A 23,926-nucleotide genomic window follows, 5' to 3' on the forward strand; every position below is an offset into this window, starting at 1 on the left:
GTTGCACTTAGCTGTCAAGTTGAGTGAAAATGACTTAATTTTGGATTGTTTCGAATTTCAGTGCATAAAATGCGTATTCTGAAATCTCCGTGATCGACATTCAATTTAATAACATTCATCTACGCGAAAAGTTCATTTGATTCACTCATTGCCTGTCGCTGTCACTTTGTCAGTCGCCAAGCAAAGTCAGTCAGCTGTCTTCTTTTGTCCTGTTCAAAGTTGGTCTGTAGTCACCAAAGTCGCAAGTTGAACAGAACAAAACGAAAAGTGAAATTTAAGGATTTTATACTTTTTGCTTTTAAAACAATCAAAGATCTCGAGTGTAAACGTATCCTGTAGGATTTTAACAAAATATTATCCCAAAGTTGAAGGTAGGTAATAGTACACAGCTATGCTTCCGATCTTTCGAAAAATCGATATCTACCTACCGCCAGTGTGAAAAGTTGAAAGTTGTGTGAATTGGTTGCTCATTCTGATATCGGAGCACAGCATTGCTCAATTATACAGTAGCATTCATGTTTAAGAAACAGAATACTCTTTTTTATCTTTTCGCATCATTCTGATTCGTAAGATTAATCGATTAAGCAGACGACAACCATCTTGTGGGCCATCTCCGGTTTAAATTAATCTATAAGGTTCGTTTATGATATACACGATGATAGAATCAGTTCTACAGGAAAGTCAACCATCATTATTGGAAATGTGTTGACAATTATTTTTGTATTATTTCGCAATTATTTTTTTATTTTCTTAAACGTATCTACATTGTATACCTATCAGTACATCCAGTTTATACATTTTAGAATTGGTACAGACATTTGCTGATTAGGGTGTATCACGATTTTTTTCCTACAGAAAAGCAATATCAAGTATCGCTTTTCTTCTGACGTATAACAAAAGTAAACCAAATTTGGTTTTCAATATAGTGTGACAATTACATGCGATAATTTTGATGCAAATCATTTTATAGTTAGTAGAATTGTGTGATTTTATTCCCATTTTCTTCCTCCTATGGAAAGCAGTTTCATTTATTTCTGTGTGTTTTACATCTTTCATTGGAGTTGAAATGAATTTGTTACAGACAGTTAGATAAAAATAAAAACAGTTCCCACAATTTATTTTACTGGGGGAGGGGTCTAGCCAATACGCTAGGATAAAAGTCAAAAAAGAAAAAAGCTAAATCACAAAAAAAAATCCACAGCGAGATATGGGATGCAATTATCTGAATAATTCAAAAAAAAATTAAAATTATGTGTAGGGGAAAAGACGGCTTTGGCAGGTTTTATTCTATTATTGGCAGGGGGATTTTTGTCGACCAAATCTTATGAAATTTGGCCACAATATAATGATATGTAATAAATGTTTAGTCTAAATTTGAGCATAATCAGTCATAAAAAAACCCCTGACAATAATAGAACAAAACCTGCCAAAGCCGTCATTCCCCCTACTTGAAAATTATTTGGAGCACGATGTTAGACTTTTGATTATCTGCATTGTACATATGATTATTTGATTGTTAATGATGACAATATTTTTACTATTTTTGATGTTTATTAAATTTCTAATCTCGTGTAATAAACAATTTTCAAAAAAAAAATTAGCTCGTTATAAAAAAAATGAATTCTATTGGCTACACCTTGCCGTGGTAATTTTTTGTGATTCTACTTCTTCTCTGATAACAGCTTTCACCCAGTTGCCCATGGTTTGTCAAACTGGCTTGCACGTGTTGGTAGAAGCAAGGTTGTTTTCGATAAGCTCGTCATTTAAGCATGATTTGTAATGTAATAATTGTAATGCATAGTGGACTAGTGGCGTTGTATTTTTTCTATAGCTTTGTCTAACAATGCATTATTTGTACCGTCTGAGACTCGACCCAACTGAAAAGCACTTCTATTACAAAATTTAAAAAAAACACCTTAATAAAACTTAAAAAAAAAACTATTACAAAACTCAATTCAGATACTGAAAACGGAATTTATCGTCACAGGATATGATTTGTGATTTGTGAAATCTCGCTAATAAAGACAAAAAAATAACCCTAAATCTAATCAAAATTCATGTAAATGAAACTATTGGACAAATTGTCACAACTGTGTAACCGTCATAATCCATAGCACGTTTGATATTCCAGACTTCGGTACGCTACTCCAAATTGAAAAACTTTTGATTCAACAATCTGTATCGTAAGATCTTACGTAAACACAAAGAGCTACGGTTAAGTAAAAAAAAACAGATTAATTATTCTGCACGTTTTTGAATAGTTGAAGAAATAGTTGAAAAAAAAATTGTTAAAAAAATTACGAGGGGAGGTCCTTTTTAATAATTCCAAAATGCAATGTCCGATCGGACCTATTTCCAATAGCAAACAATGGGACCGCATTCCCCATCGAATATTGCGAGTAAATCGGGTAATGCTAAATTAACTAAGTGTGTCTACAAAAGTCGATTGATCTCAATGGCTTTTTCAATTGATTAAGCTTGTTGGGACACCCTACTGATCAACAGAAAGCAAAAGGTAAGCCTGTTTATTGCATTTAAGGCACCATAGTGTGAGTGATACAGTCTCAAACAGGTGATTCGAGCTTTATGTCGTACGATGCCTGGGTTTACATACCATCAATGACCAAGCCTGAGAACATTTTTCAATGTTTTGAAAGCGTTGAGGTGGGGAGGTCATACTATTTCGCACGTAAAAGGCAGGGCTAAATAGAATTGGCAATGCACAGCCAGACAAACAAATGCCGGGTGTTGCCACTAGTTCGCACATGTGCAGAGCTTGCCAAAAGTCACGTTGTACGCCGGTTGTCAAAGACAATTTAACAATGATTGGTGCGAAGTGACTGTAATGAAAAGTGGCGACGGCTCAGAATCGAAACAAAATTCTCTACTGTGATAAGTAAAATAAACTAATTCCATTTTATTGTAGGTCATCCTATTCTGCTATTTTGCTACTGAATGAAGCACCTTTTAGTGATGCGTTGTGGAGTGTGGTTAGTGAAATAGGTTCTCTATAAGCCAGATGCCCTAAAGGCGTCTTTTCAACGCTGATCAAGTGCAATAAAAATACCTTGCATTAATTGGAGTGATGCAGCATAAAAATACGCACGTGGGATTATCCAGCATACACTTTGCATAGTTAAAAGTATCAGAGAAAGTACTTTCCCAAGAAAATGATTGAAACATTTACTACAGTCAAGAGTAACTAATATTTAGGTTATTTTTAACTTTATTATCGTGAATTATTAAGGTCATTGGCATTGATTCCGATCCATTACCCTTAACATTTGATACAAAAACGTTTTCTATTTTCTAATCGTATATTATCATTACTATTGATATTGAAAAAAATAAAAACAGATTAATCCACCTAGCAGTAATGATGCCTCGTGCATTATAAAATATATTGGAAGAATTAGAATGGTCATAAAAGCTCTCTAGGGAAATAGATCATTTTGCATGGTTTTGCATTGATAAAAATGCATTGCCACCATTTATGAAAAAAAAATCGATTTAAAAAAAAATCTAAACAAAACAATTATTTATCAATAATTCCGAAATGTCCGATCACGTAAATTTTCAATAGCAAACAATGGGACCGCATTCCCCGTCGAATGCAACTTGTTTCGAGTAGATCGGATAACGCTAAGTTCCAAAAAGTGTGTCTACAAAAATTTTACATACACACACACACACACACACACACACACACACACACACACACACACACACAAACCTCAATTTTGTCGAGCTGAGTCGATCGGTGTATTACACTATGGGTCTCCAAGCCTTCTATCAAAAGTTCTTTTTTGGAGCAATCATATAGCCTTTCGGTACAACTTTGTTGTGCGAGAAAGGCAAAACATGGTTTATGCACAAACACTAAGTATATGCGGAAGCAACATCTGAATGATGGGATTGGTGCTTCTGATCACGAGTCACAAGCAAGCGCCACGCTGACGAACAGCAGCCGTACCACTATGACGGCAAATCTGGTAGCGTGACTTTTGTTGTTGTTCCTGATTGGCTACATCAGTGGAGGCACGTACATCAAGTTGCTCGACTAGATTCTCCTTTTCGGTTAAAGTAGTGTTGAAACTTGTATTAAGTATGTTTGTTATTCTTTCAAGTTTTATAGTCGATGAAAACTCCTACCTACTGTACAAATTTTCTAGAATATTATGAAATGCAACTGTTGATATCTATATGGTGGCTCAAGCTTGTATGAAACAAAAAATATTGCGTTTTTATGAACCATCTTCTTATTTCAATTTAGGGCAAAATGACCAGTTTTATATCTTACCTATAATACCATGAGTTTCAATCTACGTATCACTTATAGCATGTAGCATATTTGAAACAGACTATCTGATCCTTGGTGAGCACCGCTTTATAGTCCTGGACATGACGAACAATTTTGCCCAATACAACTTGGGTGTAGGTACAAGGGATCTAAACCAAGAGCAATATTTTACACATGCAAGAATATTGAAAGCACAGTTACTGTCGGTGGACGCATAATTGTCCCATGCATATAGGGAATCCCAGCAAACATGGGACAATTATGCGTCCACCAGTAGCGCCGTCTGTTTGTAAAATTCCTAATTATTTATCCCGTTACAAAACAGTCCATTCCCACCAGACAAACTTGCTAAAGACATCATCTTTACAAATTCCAAATTTGTGCGATAAGAAAATTAAATTTGTCAAAAATTCCATACATCGGAATATCTTAAGTAATAATGATATCATATATACAACCATTTCTAAACTAACCAATGCTTCATGTCGAAGCACACGCCTTTCTGCATAACCTTTTCAAATGCAGTTCGAAATGGGTAGGATTTTTAGATATAAGTGAAATAAGCATGAAAAATCACTGTTTTTTTGCGTCAATCTTAGGTAACGTCCTTAACACTATAGGATTCATTCGTCCCATCGAAGGGAAAGTGGTTACCTCCAATACATTTTCCAAATCAATATCTTCCACATAACGTACATATTCACATATGAGTTTTCATAACATTGTAAATTAACGTCCAAGTCGGGTGGTTTAATCCCCGGAAATAGGCAATTAACTTTGATTGAAATAAATCTCAATTGACACAACCAGCACAATGAATCAAACGAACAAAATGTCGAATGAACAAAATGATTTTTTTTTCACTAAAACTCGGTTGCTTCGTTGTAAGAGGATTAGAAGCATCCTTTTACGCCTCTCAGAAGCCTTCTTCCAAGCAGCTCGAAGGCTTCTTTTCAAGAGGCTCGGAAGTCTCCTTTCAAGTGGTTTGGAAGCCTCCTTTCAAGAGATTCGGAAGCCTCCTTTCAAGAGGTCCGGAAGCCTCCTTTCAAGAGGTTTGGAAGCCTCCTTTCAAGAGGTTTAGAAGCCTCATTTCAAGAGGTTCGGAAGCCTCCTTTCAAGAGGTTCGGAAGCCTCCTTTCAAGAGGTTCGGAAGCCTCCTTTCATAAGGTTCGGAAGCCTCCTCTCAAGAGGCTCGGAAGCCTCCTCTCAAGAGGCTCGGAAGCCTCCTCTCAAGAGGCTCGGAAGCCTCCTCTCAAGAGGCTCGGAAGCCTCCTCTCCAGAGGCCCGGAAACCTCCCCTCAAGAGGCGCGGAAGCCTCCTCTCAAGACGCTCCGGAGCTTCCTCTCAAGAGGCTCGGAAGCCTCCTCTCAAGAGGCTCGGAAGCCTCCCCTCAAGAGGCTCGGAAGCCTCCTCTCCAGAGGCTCGGAAGCTTCCTCTCAAGTGGCTTGGAAGCTTCCTCTCAAGTGGCTTGGAAGCTTCCTCTCAAGTGGCTCAGATGCCTCCTCTCAAGAGGCTCGGAAGCCTCTTCCAAGAGGCTTGGAAGGATCCTTTCAAGAGGCTCGTAAGCCTGCCTTTAAGAGGCTCGGAAGCTTTCTTTCAAGAGGCTCGGAAGCCTTCTTTCAAGAGACTCAAAAGCCTCCTTTCAAGAGGCTCTGAAGCCTTTTTCCAAGAGGATCGGAAGTCTCCTTTCAAGTGGTTAGGTTGGCTTCTTTCAAGAGGCTCGAAAGCCTGCTTTCAAGAGGCTCGGAAGTCTACTTTCAAGTAATTCGGAAGCCTTCTTTCAAGAGGCTCGGCAGCCTCCTTTCAAGAGGCTCGGAAGCCTCGCTTCAAGAAGCTCAGAATTCTTCTTTTAATAGGCTTGGAAGCAAACTATCAAGAGGCTTAGAAGCGTTCTTTCAAGATGCAACGGAAGCTTCCTTTTAAGTGGCTCGAAAACCGCCTTCAAGAGGCTCGGAAGCCTCTCTACAATAGGCTCAGAAGCATCTAATAAAAAGGCGCGGAAGCCTACTCTAAAAGCTTAAAGGAGCTTCAAAAGGGCTCGGAATTATGTTTTCAAGAGGATTGGAAGCCTACTTTCGAGAGGGGGTACCTCAAATCATGCAAAAGTTCGAAGGGGTACCTCTCAAGAAAAAGGTTGAGAACCGCTGGGGTAGATCATTATTTGGAAGACATAATTGGGTTAATACTGCAGCCGGAGACATCATGGGGGTCGTGGTTGCTTTGCCCAAACTCTTATGCAATTTGGAGATCTTACAACATCCTATACTGGTGTCCATATACAGATGTGCTCGACTTACGGTTAGCGGAAGTATATGCCTAGATTAGAGACATAAATGAAGGAAAAATACTCGGAGGACATAATCGGTTTACTACCTCGGTTGGGCACATTATGGTAGTCGTGGTTGATTCAGTAGACTATTTGATTCGTACTTCAGGACAATTTGGAGAACTTACAATATCCCATATGTCTAGATTTGAGACGTAACTCAAAAACAAGTACTCGGAGGATACTACTGGATTGCTACCTCGCCTGGGGACATCATGGAAGTCGACTGATTCGCCAAAATTCCCAGACGATTTAGAGATCTTAACAACATCTCATTTGCCTGGATTTGAGACATAACTGAAAGACAAGTACTCAGAGTACATAACTGGGTTGATACCGCGGCTGGGGACATCATGGAAGTCGTGGTTGATTCGGTACACCATTTGATTCAAATTCCAGGACAATTTGGAGATTTTACAACATCTCATATGCCTGAATTTGAGACGTAACTGAAAGACTAGCACTCGGAGGACACAACTGGGTAAATACCTCGGCTGGGGACATCATGGAAGTCGTGGTTGATTTGGTAGACCTTTGAATCAAACTCCAGAGCCATTCGGAGATCCTAGAACATCATAGCTTATTTTTATACAAACCAATATTTAATTTTTTGGCAAACTACTGCAATTTGCTACAGAGGTCTACCAATGCAGTTACGCCCTACGATACTTAGCGTGAGAAGAGAAGTAAGGGGTTAGACAAAAAAGTTGAGATAGGCAAAATTTGTAAAAAAAAATCGTAAACCACGTACACTCTGGGGAAAATCTGGTTGATCCCACGTTCGTTTACGTGCAGTTTATACTTGATTAGTATCCTCACCGTGTAATGTTTCAATCTTGCATAGATTACTTTTATGCACTTTGAAAATATGAAAAATGATTTGTTTGTATGCTATTACAGGTTTGGTCTATTTCAGAGTGTAGACTTAATTTTCACATTTTTAAATCCCTTTTCCCTTAGTAGCGTAGAAGTGAAGTCATTTAGGTATTCAAATCCATTTCAAACAGAACAAAATCAAACTAAACAAAAGTCAACAGGAGAAACATCAATTTAAAACAGAATCAAACTGAAGTCTCTGTCCTCTGGCTGCTGAATCCAAAAATCTCGAAGTCAAATAATAGTCAATCTACGATAGATTAGAGCCTTCCATAATGTGTGGGTCATCGAGACCGATTTTTTTTGCATTGGTGCGTCGCTGTTTAAAATCTGGCACGCCACTGACCTATTCGAATTTGTGGAGGTCCAATAAAATGTCGAAAAATTTGAACTGAAAATTTTGAAGAATATCAAGTAGAAATTCGAGATAATTTTCCAAGGAATATTCCGCTTGATAACCCTGAAACTTCTCGTTGATAGTTAACACATAAACCAAGTAAAAAAATTCTCTTTCGATATGAAATAAAAAGAATTTCTCGTGGAAATTCTGAAGAATTATTGAAATATAAAGAATTTTCTAATAAATTTCAAGTTTTCTCGTTAAAATTCCGAGTAATATTTTTCCCAAGGTTATTTTAGAATTTCAGTGATCATTCCGAAATTCCATTGATAATTCTTAAGAATTTTCTATTCGAAAACATTCCCGCGGTTTACGGTGATTTTCAAGAATTTCCTGTAGAGCTTCCATATAACTTCTTTAGTAACTCCAAATAACATTTTTTGGAAATTCCGAAAAGCTTCCCTAGGAAATTCCAAGTAACATTCGGATGTGATTCAAAATAATTGTCAAAAATCTTGTGCAATTTTTTAAGAAACTCCTGTGAATAATCCAAAGAATTTCAGAAGTGAAGCCTAAAAGCCGCCCCCGATTTTCGGAGCGATGTATATTTCTGCTTTCTCCTGTTCTCCTGTATCTTACAGTCCAGGTACGTAGACTTTTTTAAAGCCCCCTCCTCCCCTAAAGAGACTACGTGGTTTATGGATAGCACCTAACTTCTATAAAATAACCAGATTTGATAAAAGCTAAACCATCGGATGCAGAAACTCTTCTAGTATTCTTTCATTTTCTTCAATCTTAGTTAGGTCCACAAGTTTTGGGGATGTTTCGAGCATTGGATCCATCGCTCCCAATATTTTACTTGCTGGACAACGGGAAACGGAACGAAATGGAAGTAGCATCGTATTTGAGTTCGCTACAATCAAAGTTGAATTAACCGATGTAAGTTTTAGCAAAGTTACAATCATTGGTCATTGGTGGAATTGAATGGGTTTTTCTTATTATTTCTTAGTCGAGTAGAGTATGAGATACTGAGGTCGTATTTATAAACTTACGAAATAATGGAATTATATTCAATAGTAATAACTCGTCTCATAGTATTTTTTTTATTATACGAGACTATTATCGTAAGGTGGAATAATCTGTTTTTAAGGTTGAAATACCTAGTTGTTTATAGTTGAAAAAGTGTTTGTTTGTTTTCGGTAAAGAAAATTAGGCATATACATAATTAAATATTTTGGCCGTACAGTATTCTGTTATAGAATTTCTGTAGGCCGGATCAAAACAAGCCCCCTTGTGATGTTTATCTGTTTTGCTTTGCAGTGTCTAAATATTATGCGTAGTTGAGTTCGATAATATACATTTGCACCGCAGATAAAGGCAGATCTTTTTCAAGGTCCACGGTTTCGCACATTGTCGGAGAGCGCGATTGCGGTTGTTTACTACATACTACACTCTGGTATCTCGAATGACAAACAAGAAAATTATCAGTTTTGTTGTGAACATTTCTAAAATGATTGTTTGGTTACTTTACATGAAAAGTAGGATATACATATAGGGTGTTCCTGAGACTGATTGTATTTGATGACTTATAAATTAATTACATTTAAGTCCAGTCAAGTACGAGACACTGAAGACGGCCTTACTGTTTAAGTTGAAATACGTATCTAGAAAGTTACAATCAGATGGTGGAATTAAATGAGATTAACACAAATTCGAATTATGACAAATGAAAACATTCCACGAAAAATCTCTAAATAATTTTCTTCATCAAAATTAATTGCACTTCATGGCTAAAAAAATATCTTCCGATATGAATATTAATCGAATATTTAAAAATAATCTAATAAGTCTGATTACCTTGAACGTAGCTACTCTAATTTATGTCTGGGGTTCAACGTATCTCCTTTCCGCTGTTTGCAAAATACATACCTACCTATGAATGAAAGAACAGAAACATGCTGCAAGAATACTAATCTTCGCCTATATGCGGCGATATGTGACTGTATATACATTCTCTCTCGTCCACATGCACGCAGAAGGGTAGTTTAATAATAAATATTATAGTCTCTGGGAAGGTGCTGCAAGACGACTGTCTTTCTAGGCTCAGTCAGCCGGTAAACGTCTTATAGAGCACAAGTGAATAGAAAAAGATGCAAATAGTGAATAAGTAGCTGAATGTGAAATCTATACATGTATGAGATTCGAATCAACACACTTTGAAAGAATACGAAAATGGTACAATTTGTGTAAAAGTATAACAGTCAATACGTATAAATTGAAGGAAATTTTAAAAATTATAGTCATGAACTACACATGACATAAGTGAGCAAGTGAAAAAGAAATGGGTTCTGGACACAACCTATTAATAGGCTGAAAATAATAAAATCATTGCCAAAAAATCTGACGGGAACAGCATGTTGTTTTTCAAATGTAGTTACTTCTACCCGATATGAAAAGTATCACTTCCGCTTGTGTCTAAGTGGATTATTTTCGTCAGATTACTAAACAACAGACTCCTTTAGCACAAAGGTAGGTCACATTTCGAAGCACATAGCCGACATAGCTAAGCTTTATATTTTGTTATTCCTTTCCTCTGCGCACGTCATTCTGCAATACGGTAAGAAGGAATAAACAAATGAAGATGGTAGAATTTATAAATGCTCTCAGGTCCAGGTCTAAGACAGTGTAGGTACGTAATAAATAGTAACTATAATAATAGTGCGGTCGACACTGTGTTTTAGTTATACGTTGTTTACGCCACTTATAGTGCAAATAATTGGATGGATTATTTGATACGCTGATGATCGTTTGCTGTTGAAAGCAAACGAACCACATGTTTGAATAATGGTGATTGCATGCTAATACATACGTCAGAGAAAGATAACGTTTATCAGAATCAAAACTTGATGGCGATTTCAAAGGTCAAATTCCACCCGTAGACTGGTGGTGGCGAACCCAAATTATTAAACGTAATCATCCATTTAATAATTCGGAATGTCAGGAAGAGAAGAATAATACTTCAATAAAATCACTTGAAAAAATCATAGATGATGAGTGTAGAATCTATGTAAAATTTAATGTTTAATAGAAGTAGTTAAAGAATATTTTATTAATATCTAAAGCATAACTATTCCATGCGTAAATTTTTATACGTCATTGTTTTATCGCTAGATGCAAAAATTTAATAGTAAAATTGTTGTTTTATTGCATTTTTTCCACCTAAATAAATATTTCTATATCTCTATTTCTTTGCAGACACAAACCTTGTTTGAGTGACATTCGCCAGCTTCGATATACAGAATTAAAAACGGTGTGATAAGTCTATAAGACAATATAATCAAAATGAATAGCATTGTTAAAGTGTTTAGTAATTTTCGCGAATTCTATAGCGAAATTAATGGTGCGACGCTCACAGGGGCCATTGATGTAATCATAGTAGAACAACCAGATGGATCGTTCGTATGTTCTCCGTTTCATGTGCGTTTCGGCAAGCTTGGAGTGCTACGAAGTCGCGAGAAAATTGTCGATATTGAAATCAATGGTGATCCAGTCGATATACACATGAAGCTGGGTGAATCTGGCGAGGCTTTTTTTGTCGAGGAGTGTCTTGAAGAGGATGGTGAAGTGCCCGCGCATATGGCCACCTCGCCAATACCCACTAGTTCGTTTGATGCAAATTACGAAAATTCTATCGTGACAGTTTCTCAGAATATAGAAGACGAAAATTTGCCAAGGCCAAGGCGCAATTCAATTGATCTATCGAAAGAAAATACCGAATCCGAAAAATCCAAATTTGAAAACCAGAAATCCGATTACAGCCATAGAAGGCACACTGACAACACTACCGGAAGACCCGATTTAACGCTTACCAAGAAAGAATACACTACACAAAAGATTCGCCAAGAGTGGGCCGAAGCAGAACAGGAACAAATTTTCCAAATGGATGGAATTGAAAGCTCCAGCGCTGATTGGCAAAATAGCACATTACTTTCTACTAATAATGAAGAGGATAAACACTTTAAACCTATCGAAGTAGTTCCTACCTCAACGGAATTAAAATCAACTAATGCGGAACCAGTTAACCAAGAAGATCAACAAGTACAGTCCTTAGAAGATAAGACTAATGTCGATTGCAAATCGAAAAAGAAACGCAGGAAGAAGTCTGTCATGAAGAAGAAAAACTCCCAGCGTAAAAATTCTTCCAGCAGCTCTGGCGGATCAAACCATTCTGATCAGAACGATGGAATTGAAACCGACAGTTTAACTGTGTCCCAACCTACTGCCTCATCAGCAAGCGAGTCTCCCAAGGAGAGCCTAACCAACAATTCAGCAACGGTTACCGCCGTACTAACGGAGAGTGCCCCGAAGGAAACGCCGGAGTCATCAAACCGAGGTCATGAATTAGATATTCATTTCTTTAGTGATACCGAAATTACTTCCGGAGCTAGTCCACGCCAATCACGCCCATCAACCCCAATACAAAGTGATACGGAGTTTGAAATTTCACAACGTGAGAAGTCCGAAGGCGACAATATGTCTGCTTCGTGGAAGTGGGGAGAGCTTCCAACAAAACCTGAGGATACTGAAGATTTGACCACCACTCAGGGCAAACAAGCTCAACGGAATTCAATGCTCAGTGGTTTGATGAGCTTCATGAAATATAATAAGAAAATGCGAAAAAATGTTCCTGATGGTTTGTATCTTTCGGATCTTGACGAATCTTTGGATCCAGAGGTGGCTGCTCTTTATTTCCCTCCCGCTTCATCTAAAGCACAGCATGTGCAAACTGAAGAGGACAGGGAGAGTGGCAATGGAACATCTCTACCACATAGTCCTACATCATTGGAAGGTATCAAGAGTTTGGATTCCGATTTTGACGACAACAAGGACAAGCTTTCTTTAGATTTCATCGCCCTTTCGCTTTGTGGTGGATTGGATAATGGTACACCTACGTATGAAGAATTTGAGAAACACCGCCTTCAGTACTCAGATGTGTGCAACAATCCGACGATATTCGCTTCATCTGATCTTGTAGTGCGTATTAATGATAAATATTGCTCTTGGCAAGTCGCCTGTCCTCAGGTCATGACAATGTTAGCATTCCAAAAAACACTTCCAAACGAACTCTCGGAAACTCCTACTAAGCCAAAATCATTAGATGTGGCGGCAGCTGGTTCCCTAGAGGCTGATGCGCAGACTAATAAGAAACAAATTTCGCAAACATCAGAGGTCAATCAGGGAGGTCGTTGGTGGTATTGGCGTAGATCAAACGATAAATCCACTATGAAAACGGACAATGAGCCTGAACAGCCGTCAAAAACATCCGTCATAGCGACTCAAACTTCTCGATCCAATACCCCAGAAGATGTAGGAACAATGACGGAAAGTCTCAGCAAAGCAAAAGAGGACGGATACAATGGTTCCTTAAGTTCGGAAGATTCTGAGCTTCCTGCGGATCAACCTGTGCAGCAAGAGCTTATACTGAACAAATCAGAGAGTTTTGTTGAAAAGTTCCGAAAAACGCTTCGTCTATCGTCAGAACAAATAGAAAGTCTCAATCTAAACGAAGGCATGAATGAAATTGTATTTAGTGTTACTACTGCCTACCAAGGAACTACACGTTGCAAATGCTACTTGTTCAAGTGGAGATACAACGATAAAGTAGTGATCTCCGATATCGACGGAACTATTACAAAGTAAGTATAATTGTTTATAATCTGTGCTGCACAAGTTATAAAGTGAAAATCTGTAGGGTAATTTAAACATAATTCAATTTGATAAAGTGAACTTTTAAACACCTTAATAAAGAATAAAAATAAATAAAAAAAAGTGAACATTTGAATTTTGTACTAAGACTTAAGCCGCCACATTGTTACTTCACATCAATGCTTGTAAAATAGCTATAATGTATTAATTGTATTTGTTTATATAATCTATACAGATCTGACGTTCTTGGCCACATTCTACCGATGGTTGGCAAAACTTGGGAACAAATAGGGGTAGCACAGCTGTTCTCGAAAATCGAAGAAAACGGTTACAAGATGCTGTATCTTTCAGCGCGTGCCATTGGTCAATCGAAGGTAAAGGAATATTTGAAACAATGTTAGCTACAAATGTTTGATGTTATTTCTCTCATTCGGTTATAGACAACCAGAGATTATTTGCAGTCGATACGACAGGGCGATGTAAAGCTGCCGGATGGTCCATTACTACTTAACCCTACCTCGTTGATGTCAGCGTTTCACCGAGAAGTAATCGAAAAGAAACCGGAACAGTTTAAAATAGCTTGCCTGAGTGACATCCAGGCACTATTTCCGGACAAAAATCCATTCTACGCAGGTTACGGAAACAGGATAAACGTAAGATTTGATCGTTTTAAGAAATTGAAAGCAGACTGAATACTGTAATCATGCTTTGTTTCTGCAGGATGTGTGGGCTTATCGTGCAGTTGGGATACCCATCTCCCGCATTTTCACAATTAACACGAAGGGCGAACTAAAACATGAGTTGACACAAACATTCCAGTCTACGTAAGTACCATATTGGGCTATTCCAATTATCATAAAGCGTATATGACGTCAGTGTAGAATATTGTCACATAGAAGATATGGGATTTATATTTATGTACCTGTTACTTGAACAAAAAATTAAAACTAACGAATCAATAATTAGTATTATATATGTATAGATACGTAACAAAACCGTTTCATTTCTTAACATAGAATTCTTTATTATCTACAACAGCAATGGTAAAAAGAGAGACAAAGAAACAATTGAATAAAAAAACTGTGATAGCTTTTTCAAAATGAAACAAAAAAGAAGACGTATGCTAACATTGCTAACTCGGCCCTCGTTTTTGCGATTTTTTCAGAAACAAGCAAAATCGAGAAAATAAAAAAATATTAATAAATTTATTTTTTGCTTTTTTTATTGATACTCTTTAAGGAGACTCGGGGAAGCACTACACACCGTGTTATTTTTCCTATCTTTTGTCTCTTTCTGGCATTATCACATCGTAACTTTGAAGCGGCGTTTTTTGGTTTACAGTTGTTTGATGTAACTGTAAATGTATCAGCATATAGATTGCGAGTAAGCACGCGGAAAGATCTTTTGAAGCAAAAGAAATTTCACTTGTAGCGTTCCTTGACATTGAAGGAGCATTCGATAACACATCTCACAGTTCAATGAAGAATGCTATGTTGAAACGAGGTTTCGATGTATGTATTGTTAACTAGATTGGCGAGATGTTATCAAAAAGAGAAATATCGGCTTACCTTGGAAGCTCATCAATTAAGGTAAGAGCAGTAAAATGGTGTCCTCATTGAGAAGTACTATCACCTCTTTTGTGGTCTTTAATCGTTGACGAACAACTCAAACAACTGGAAGCTCGAGGCTTCGAAATAATCGGCTTCGCGGATGATATAGTTATATTGGTCAGAGGAAAATATTACTGTGTTATTTCTAATCAAATGCAAATTGCCCTAAACTTCATCACGTTATGGTGTGAAAAAGAAGGATTAAACATAAATCCTTCAAAGGCCACATTAGTGGCGTTTACAAGGAGAAGAATAATTTCTTTTCCTACTTTAAAATTGAAAGAAGCAGATTTGAAACTTTCAAACTCAGTCAAGCATCTTGGCGTTCGACTTGACAGTAAGCTGCTTTATGCTGCTTTATGGATAAGAAAGGCGATGTTCGGTAAAAAGTGGGAATTTAGGCCAAAAATGATTCAATGGATTTATACGGCGATTGTGAAACCCAGATTATCATACGTTGCATTAGTATAGTGGCCAAAAACAAAAGAAAGGGTGGTACACAAGAAGTTGGAAAAACTTCAAAGATTAGTTACTCTTTCAATAACTGGTGCAACGAGAAGCACGCCGAACAAAGCGCTTGACGCTCTGTTCCACGTGCTACCATTGGATCAATTTATTCAATTAGAAGCAGAGAAGAGTGCTTTGAAGATCAAAAGAGATTCAAACCTCTTCGAAGGTGACTTAATAGGGCATCTTAGTATTCTAACCAATATAAGTATCAACTCACTGATCACAAACAACGATGATTGTATGAGGAGAAGATACAACTTTTATCGATGTTTTGATATAATTAATCTTGAGCGAAGCATATGGACAAATGGTGGACCAAATCTTCGTTCAGGATCTATTGTGTTTTACACCGATGGTTCAAAGCTGAACAATCCAGTTGGAGCAGGCGTGACTGGCCCAGGGACGCATATTTCAATTCCCATGGGAAAGTGGCCAACTGTTTTCCAAGCTGAAGTTCAGGCTATTCTTGAATGCTCTAATTTATGCTTACGCCGAAATTACAGGCATTCAAATATTTGCATAATGTCTGATAGTCAAGCAGCATTGAATGCTCTGAAATCAGCAAGATGCACATCTACACTAGTTTGGGAATATGTTCAGTCACTCTAAACCTTGAGTAGTCGTAACAAAGTGAACCTGTATTGGGTTCCTGGTCATTGTGGCATTGAAGGCAATGAACGAGCTGATATGCTGGCAAGACTTGGATCATCTCGACAATTGATAGGTCCCGAACCATTTTGTGGTGTATTTGCGCGTTCTTTTAGAATGGAACTCAAATCTTGGGAACATTCAAAAATAGAAAACATCTGGAAAAACACCTCAATTGCGAGGCAGTCTAATCGTTTCATCACACCAAACGTAATTATCACTCGCAAAATTTTAAATCTTTTGAAAAAAGATCTTAGCACATATACAGGTCTTATAACGGGCCATTGCCCGAGCCGATATCACTTGAAGCTGCTAGGAAATCATCAAGATGATATAGGGGAAATGTTCCGATCTCCATCTCACTGTGCATATATCTATCTCATCGCTAAACAAAGAAATACGGCACCATATTCGTCGCTTCTTTTTGTCAACATGCGTGCTCACTGCTGAAAAAAATCTCAAAAATAATAAACAAACCAAATTCCTTTCCATTGCTTTGTTTTTGATGGGATGGAAATAGGAACTATGAGATGAAGTGGCGAACCGTTCCTCTATGTCGTTTCTGCGGCATACATGTAGAGAACTCGGAACATTTGTTATGCCATTGTCCGGCAATTTTTAGGAAAAGAATACAGTTCTTCAACAACGGGCTGATAAAAACCTTTGAAGTTTGGAGAACAAATCTCAATATGGTAGTACGATTTATCAGAACCATAATACCACATTGAGAAGACGCTGGCAGTCAAGGTGATGCAATTGCTCTACATAGCAATGATGTGTCAACTTGACAAAGCTATATCAAATGGAAATGGGGCATATATCACAATAGATCTAAAAAATCATCGCAGTGATTAAAATACCCAGTAAGGAAAAAAAAGCACGCGATGGTGATCCTCTTCTTCTTCTTATTGGCATTACATCCCCACACTGGGACAGACCCGTCTCGCAGCTTAGTGTTCATTGAGCACTTCCACAGTTATTAACTGCGAGGTTTCCAAGTTACCATTTTTGCATTCGTATATCATGAGGCTAACACGATGATACTTTTATGCCCAGGGAAGTCGAGACAATTTCCAATCCGAAAATTTCCTAGACCGGCACCGGGAATCGAACCCAACCACCCTCAGCATGGTCTTGCTTTGTAGCCGCGCGTCTTACCGCACGGCTAAGGAGCGATGGTGATACTTTTTCAAAATCATATTTGTTGTAGGAAAAAATTAAGCATTCAATGATGAAAATTATGACGATTTGATGATAGTTCGTGCTTCCCGTGTCACCTTTTAAACGCACGTTTCTTCACCTTTCTCGTTACCTCAGCTCGACGAAATGAGGTGATGTCTGTATGTGTGTATGTAGTTATGTGTGTGTCCAAAAATGATAGACACATGTTGGGTACTTAGTATGATCCGATTTGCTTGCAACAATTTGTATTAGTTGCAGAATCTATACTCATTATTTGCTTTTGAAAATCGACCCAATCATTGCCAGAATTTTTGACAAAAGAATATTTTTTGCTCGGGGCCTCCCCTTGAAAAAAAGATGTTTTCAGAAATTGCTACAATGCTCTCCAATGACCCCAAATAGATATGAATTGATGGAAATAGTGAAATAAAATGCAATTATACGCGAGAAAGGCAACACCTTCGCTAGGTGGATTAAACTGTTTTTTAATATAATGCGAAAGAAGTGGTTTTTTTTTTTTTAAACACGGGATTGATTCAGGTAAAGGAAGATCCAATAATTACGTAAGCCAAAAATCTGTCTCATTTGTAAAATTCAACTTAAAAGTGACTTTTTTTGTTAAATATCTTGGCTGTGCATATGCACAGCACATGTTTCGAAATGGACAAATTGATATGAAATTTGCGAAAAAGAATCCACGTGTCTTGGAGGGACTCGAACCCTCAACCTTCTACTCTCTAGATAGGCGTGATGACCCCTACATGCCCCTACACAACAAGACCACTCAAAGGTCACGTTTGCGAAAAGCCATCAGAATCCGAGTACCAACCTCCACCGCGGTTAGCTCTTTTTTTGCAAATTGAATATCTTTCGGATGCTTGATTTTTCCAATCTCCACATGTGCTTTACTGTTGTATATCCACAGCCAAGCGAGTGCACATTGCTTATTAAACGAGACGATCGCAAACTAAACCCCCAACAACGGGCTGGGCGGATTTGTATAGAGTGCGAATCAATCACACTCTGCTGTGCCAAAGGCTTGCTTGGCTAAAGCATTTGATGAGTTTGATTGCCTTACGCATACGGTCGCGGGTACTCAGACGATTAATGACGGTGGAAGACGTCTTCCCAATGCGGTATTATGGTTCTGATGGATCGTACTACCATATTGGGATTTGTTCTCCAAACTTCAGAGGGTTCTGTCAGCCCCTTGTTGAAGAACTGTATTCTTTTCCTAAGAATTTCTTGTGCTGTACAGACACAAAAAATGCAAATTCCTTATAGATTGAAAGACTACAAGGAGTCACAAGAATAGTTTGCTTTATTGCCCTTTGTTCTCATATTAAAGTCAAATTAAAATTATAGCATAAAATCAGTTTCTCGCGATTTTTCATCCTTTTAGGTTTTCATCCCTTGGTAGTTCAGCCTTATGTTAAATTTATACTGTCAGCCTTCCGTGTTAAGTCACGTTTTAAATCTTACGTGATATTTACAGTTTAAGGTGTTCAAATCTAGCGTAATAATTTTCGTATGATGCTGAAATCAAAGTCGATTGTTTAGCATAAGTAACCAAACGATCTACGGATGTTTCATCCCCATGGGCATTGTAGTTCTCTCAATTCGTGCCCTTGAAAAATCACTAGAAAAAGCACATGGTTTCCAAGATGGCCGATTTGTGGCGTTGTTGTATAACCACCTTAATGTGGTTGTTTCCAGGTTGTCTCCAGTGTTGTGCCGAATCATTATCAGATTTTCTTGTGAAAACTTTTCACGTGAAAACAGTAGGCTAGTTATTGCCGGCGATAACTTCCCAAATGTTGTACTCAAACGATAATAAGCACAAAATTTTCATTCAAATATTAATTTTTACTAATATCAGCTAATTGTCAACAGTCCCATTATATCTTCTATTTGGCGTTATAATTTCATGGTAGTTCATGGAGTCCATAATGTAACGATAAATGCTTGAAATCAAGATACGATCCTCAAACGATTCTTAATCGCTGGCGAGTTTTTATCACCTAATAATTTAAATCTTACCTTGAGTTGAGTTTTGGTGTACTTTTTGAGTACGGGTGAGTTTTGATCAGATCACCCTCGTTTTTTGAAGATTTGATTTTTCTCATCCCTGGTTGTCTCTCTCAACAAAATCTCAGTCCACGTACCGCCATCGGGGGTGACAATGCAACTAGTTAATCACCGTCGAGCAAAACGGTTGAAGACAAATTCCCAAATAAGTGAATGGGTTTTTTGCGCACTTACATACCCACATAAGCGTGAAGAAAAAAGTCAATAAAATGCTTTTTTTTAGTTTAAGAAAAAATAATGTCACGATTCATATAAACATTTTGGGTGGCACAAGGTCATATGAATCAATCTTTTTTCCTTTATTTGTAGAATTTTGTCATTAAAGATTAGTTCTTTACTCCACTTGAATTTATTTGATCATCATTTTGAGAGCAAGCTGAATTGGAAAACATATTTTATAGAATTTTTAATGTTCGATCTACAGTGACCGGCATAATAAAGTGCCCACTTGCCTTTTTTTTCATATAAAATGGTCAACTTTGGAGTTCTTGATTTCAGTTGCCCGTGAACCGATTTTGCTGAAAATTTGACCAGACTTCAGACACAACTTGAATTTTACCATTCCTAAGTTTTGACCATATTGCTTCCCATTTTTTAAAAATTGCAGTAATACTAAAATGATTTTTTCAGTTTTTTTTAATAATATCTTGATTTCTATAGGTTCAGCAAAACGCGAATTTTGGCAATACAAAAACATTTGCGAGAGATACCTGTTCACTAAGTGTTGTACTTTTCAAGATATTTGAACCGGTATCGAACTTAATCCAGATTGTCAAAAAAAATCATTTTGGTATTATCGCAATATTGTTTTTACTTTGTGAATCAACCGAGATCTTGAACTATAAAGTTGACCATGAAATTCGGCAAGTGGTCACTTTATTATGCCAGCCAGTGTATGTACATACATTCAATAACAGCTACATCGCAATTTTGGATCTAATGATTGGCAGAATAATATATGGCTATTTTATTATCTTTATCGTTGCATAATTACACATTTTGTCGAGCTTCGAGGGAATGGCATACAATCCATAATGTACAAAATCCATTAACGTCACTAACCCAGTTTATTTACCACTTAGTCTGTAAGTTTTGTATTACTCAGTTCTAATGAGTTTGTTTGTTTTTTTTTCTTATTGTTTTTGATTCTTCATAACACTTCTGCAAACTATATCATTGTACAAAAAATCAAACTGCACAGCTATGCCGGGCAATCCTTGGTAGTCAATGATATATTTCCGCCCCTAATGCGCGAGTCGTTATCAGAATCTGAACAGTCAGACTTCGATCAATATGACGACAACGATGAAGCGGACAGCTGCTTCGAGGAAGGTGATTTCGATCGAACCAGTAGCAAACAACGAATAAGTCGCAAAGCAAAATTTAAGCAACGGCCAAGTGATAGTCACAGCGAATGTGATCAAGTGGAACTGCAGTTCGCATGTGATATTGAGTACTAGATGACCCCAAGCAGCGGCCTAGGCTAAAGTGATAAGACTGAATTTGAGGCAGGAGCAGAGCTGCTATTTTAATCAATTGTTAGAGTGGTTAATGGCTAATGTGCACATTGTTTTGGAATATACTGTTTAGAGAAACTGTAGAGCGCTAGTCAACGAAATTGACTTTTTGCAATTTTAGCTCGCATATGAGCTTATTCTAGATTGTCCTTTAATGTTCTTGTCGTCACTTTGTTATGGGTAAGCAAATGTATAGAAAAGTAAAACTATCATCATCATAAAAGGTCGAATATTAACATGTTGGTACATTGTTCGACTACTCGCCTAACATTGGAAAACAAAATTGCATCAAATCAAATAACGTGTAGAGGTATAATTGGTTCTCATAGGTCTTCATAAACTCCACTAACTGTAGAACATTTCTTTCTCAACAATCATGTTGCTACTGTATATATTCGAGAGTTCTTTTTCTTTGTAAATTGCTTGCATTACTACGTATCGATCAATTCAATATTAATTTTCAAATTACGGCTAATAATAATTTTATTTATTGTTCTTCCTTACAGTTACGCAAACATGGCATACATTGTGGATCAACTATTTCCCCCCATAAAGCATATCGAGGAAGAAGATAGCGAGTACACAAGTTTCAACTACTGGCGAGATCCAGTGCCGGACATAGAGCTGAACCTTGATATGTCCAGCGGTTCTCAGAGTGGAAGCGGTAGTTCGACGCCGGTTTCACTGCTATCGGGAAAAGTGACTCCCACTGCTACTTTGGTACAGCAGGCCCTACCGACTATACCGGAAAATTAAAGCTTGTTTTATTTTGTTTTCCAAAAATAACAATATTTTCTATCGCGTATCAGTATCGTATCAGAAACAATGTGGGTAAGAATAAATGTTGTCACAGAATAACTTTTAGCTTTTTACGCAGATAGAAGCTTAAATCATCATAACCGAATCATGGATAAACCCCTAAACAGCTTTGAAAACCTCACCGATGTATCCTTTAATAGCTTAATCCGTGGCTTTTGAATTAGGTTAAATAATATTTCTTTTGTTTGTCCACCTTTGATAGGTAGGAACTTGTATCGAAATCAACTAAATAGATACACAGATAGGATCGCTTTCTCATAGAAATCAGCTTATAGATAGGATAAGTGCTCAAAATTGGGAGTGCTAATCTATTTTTAGAGAGACCGATAATTATTTGTAAAAGGAGTTAAGCCGTAGATTACCAAAGTTTTGGGGTACGACACCCTTTCTCATGGAGGGGGACGCTATTTTCTAGCTTTGGAAAACTATGAGTTGAACAGCGAGGACAGCGAGTCTGTCCTGAATAGAACTAATGACATGTGATAATAATTTCTATTTATGTTTTTTTCTTTTTCATATATTTTAGCTATTAGTTTTCAAATAAAAAAACAAATCATATTATAAAAGACATGGAACTATAGCGACAATGGTTTTTGACACCTCATTCTCAACTTGGTTGCATAACGCAATAAACGCTTGCCACGCAACGCTGCTCGACCGATAAGACGTGACGTTATAGTGACGTTATACGTACAACTGTCCCATTTTGCTTTGCTACGACTGCGCTGGTGGTGGTCGTGCATTTGCCCATCAGACATAAAGGCTACCGTTTACTACAGCCCATCAAGAATACATAGAATACCTAATCAATTGTTCGACTATATTGGTGCCACAAGCGGTCATCAGCGCATCGTAGAAAAATAACCTGCGACAATAATACGTAGAATAGAATCGATTCTCGACACGTACTAAATCGGTAAGACACTATGGGATTAGATTCTCCAGCACAGTGTTGTCTACATAGAACCATGACATGACAAAAGTGGATAAGCTCGACATTTTGAAAAAGTATTTCATTGAATACATTAAATAAACGCTAAAGAATTGTGCTTGAATTGTTATTCGAATTTATTGTTATCCGAAATGTACTTCCAGGGTTGCTGTGGAGATCATGACATGAAATCCATTCCGATGGGTCTCCAGTAGCCATGCGAGCAAAGGCGTAGGATTGCCAATCCGGAGATGACAAGTTCTATTCTCGCTCGACTGTCTAGGATGTTTTCGGGTGGGAAACATTCTCGACGCCCTGGGCATAGTTTATCTCTTGTACAATAATTAAGATGTTGCGCGGCTATAAAGCAAAACCATGCTGAGGGGGGCTGGGTTCGATTCCCGGTGCCGGTCTAGCCAATTTTCGGTTTGAAATTTGTATCGACCAGTGCTGACAATAGTCATTCTCGTCGTATGAAGAAAGCGAAAAAAAAATAGTCTTCGTCATAACATTACACGCTACTGTCCTCTTAGATGGAATACAGTGCAGTACATTAGGGTACTAGATAGTCTTATAGGCGCACTAACGGGTCTTTTTTTTCTTCCTAAGCAATGGAGGGGGAATCTGCTCAACAGCGCGGGGTTAGGGACCACCTCCAACAGCAAACGAGGGAGGCAGGACTACATCCCCGACCCGCTAAACCGTTTCCATTGCCGCCAAGCCCATAGTCTCTTCGGTACAACCAGAAAGTAATGCTAACCCTCGTAACCCTCGAGGTTAGCTGCGAGTCCTTGCAGCACCGAACATCGTGACTCGCTTTTTTAGAAGAACACCATGGTATCGTTCCAGCGCATTGCCGGTTTTCCAGGTGGCCTTACCACGCCCTATGTCCTCGGAAGGTGGGAACGGTCGACTTCACGCCTGCTTCCCTCTGCACGACTGGTATCAAGAATGATGATGCCGCGTGCACCCCAAATTGACCTCTCTGCGACAGGGTCTATTCGTCAACACACAGAGGGACTTGCCGACGCGGTGGCTACGCTTTCCCCAGCCTTGACGAGGACCCCTTTCCG

At 37.9% G+C, this 23,926-nt stretch overlaps 2 protein-coding genes across 5 annotated transcripts in view; one reads left to right on the plus strand and one right to left on the minus strand.

Annotated features, from left to right (window-relative positions):
* Positions 1–23,926, minus strand: part of LOC134217426 (uncharacterized) — a 99,538-nt gene that overhangs the window by 60,981 nt on the left and 14,631 nt on the right. The gene's annotated exons all lie outside the window — the stretch shown is intronic.
* Positions 184–22,977, plus strand: LOC134217418 (phosphatidate phosphatase LPIN3). 4 transcript variants are annotated; one of them, XM_062696165.1, is made up of 7 exons: positions 184–371; positions 11,098–13,538; positions 13,784–13,922; positions 13,989–14,201; positions 14,269–14,372; positions 20,788–21,094; positions 21,610–21,744. In XM_062696165.1, the coding sequence occupies exons 2-6, from the start codon at positions 11,185–11,187 to the stop codon at positions 21,044–21,046; spliced, it is 3,069 nt and encodes a 1,022-aa protein (XP_062552149.1). In that variant the 5' UTR covers positions 184–371; positions 11,098–11,184; the 3' UTR covers positions 21,047–21,094; positions 21,610–21,744. The 4 variants fall into 4 exon arrangements, with proteins under 4 accessions (XP_062552149.1, XP_062552152.1, XP_062552150.1 ...); XM_062696166.1 differs by lacking the exon at positions 184–371 and adding an exon at positions 9,948–10,371; XM_062696167.1 differs by lacking the exon at positions 184–371 and adding an exon at positions 9,948–10,077.

The sequence above is a fragment of the Armigeres subalbatus genome, chromosome 2 (assembly GCF_024139115.2).
Source record: "Armigeres subalbatus isolate Guangzhou_Male chromosome 2, GZ_Asu_2, whole genome shotgun sequence".
NCBI classification, from domain to species: domain Eukaryota; kingdom Metazoa; phylum Arthropoda; class Insecta; order Diptera; family Culicidae; genus Armigeres; species Armigeres subalbatus.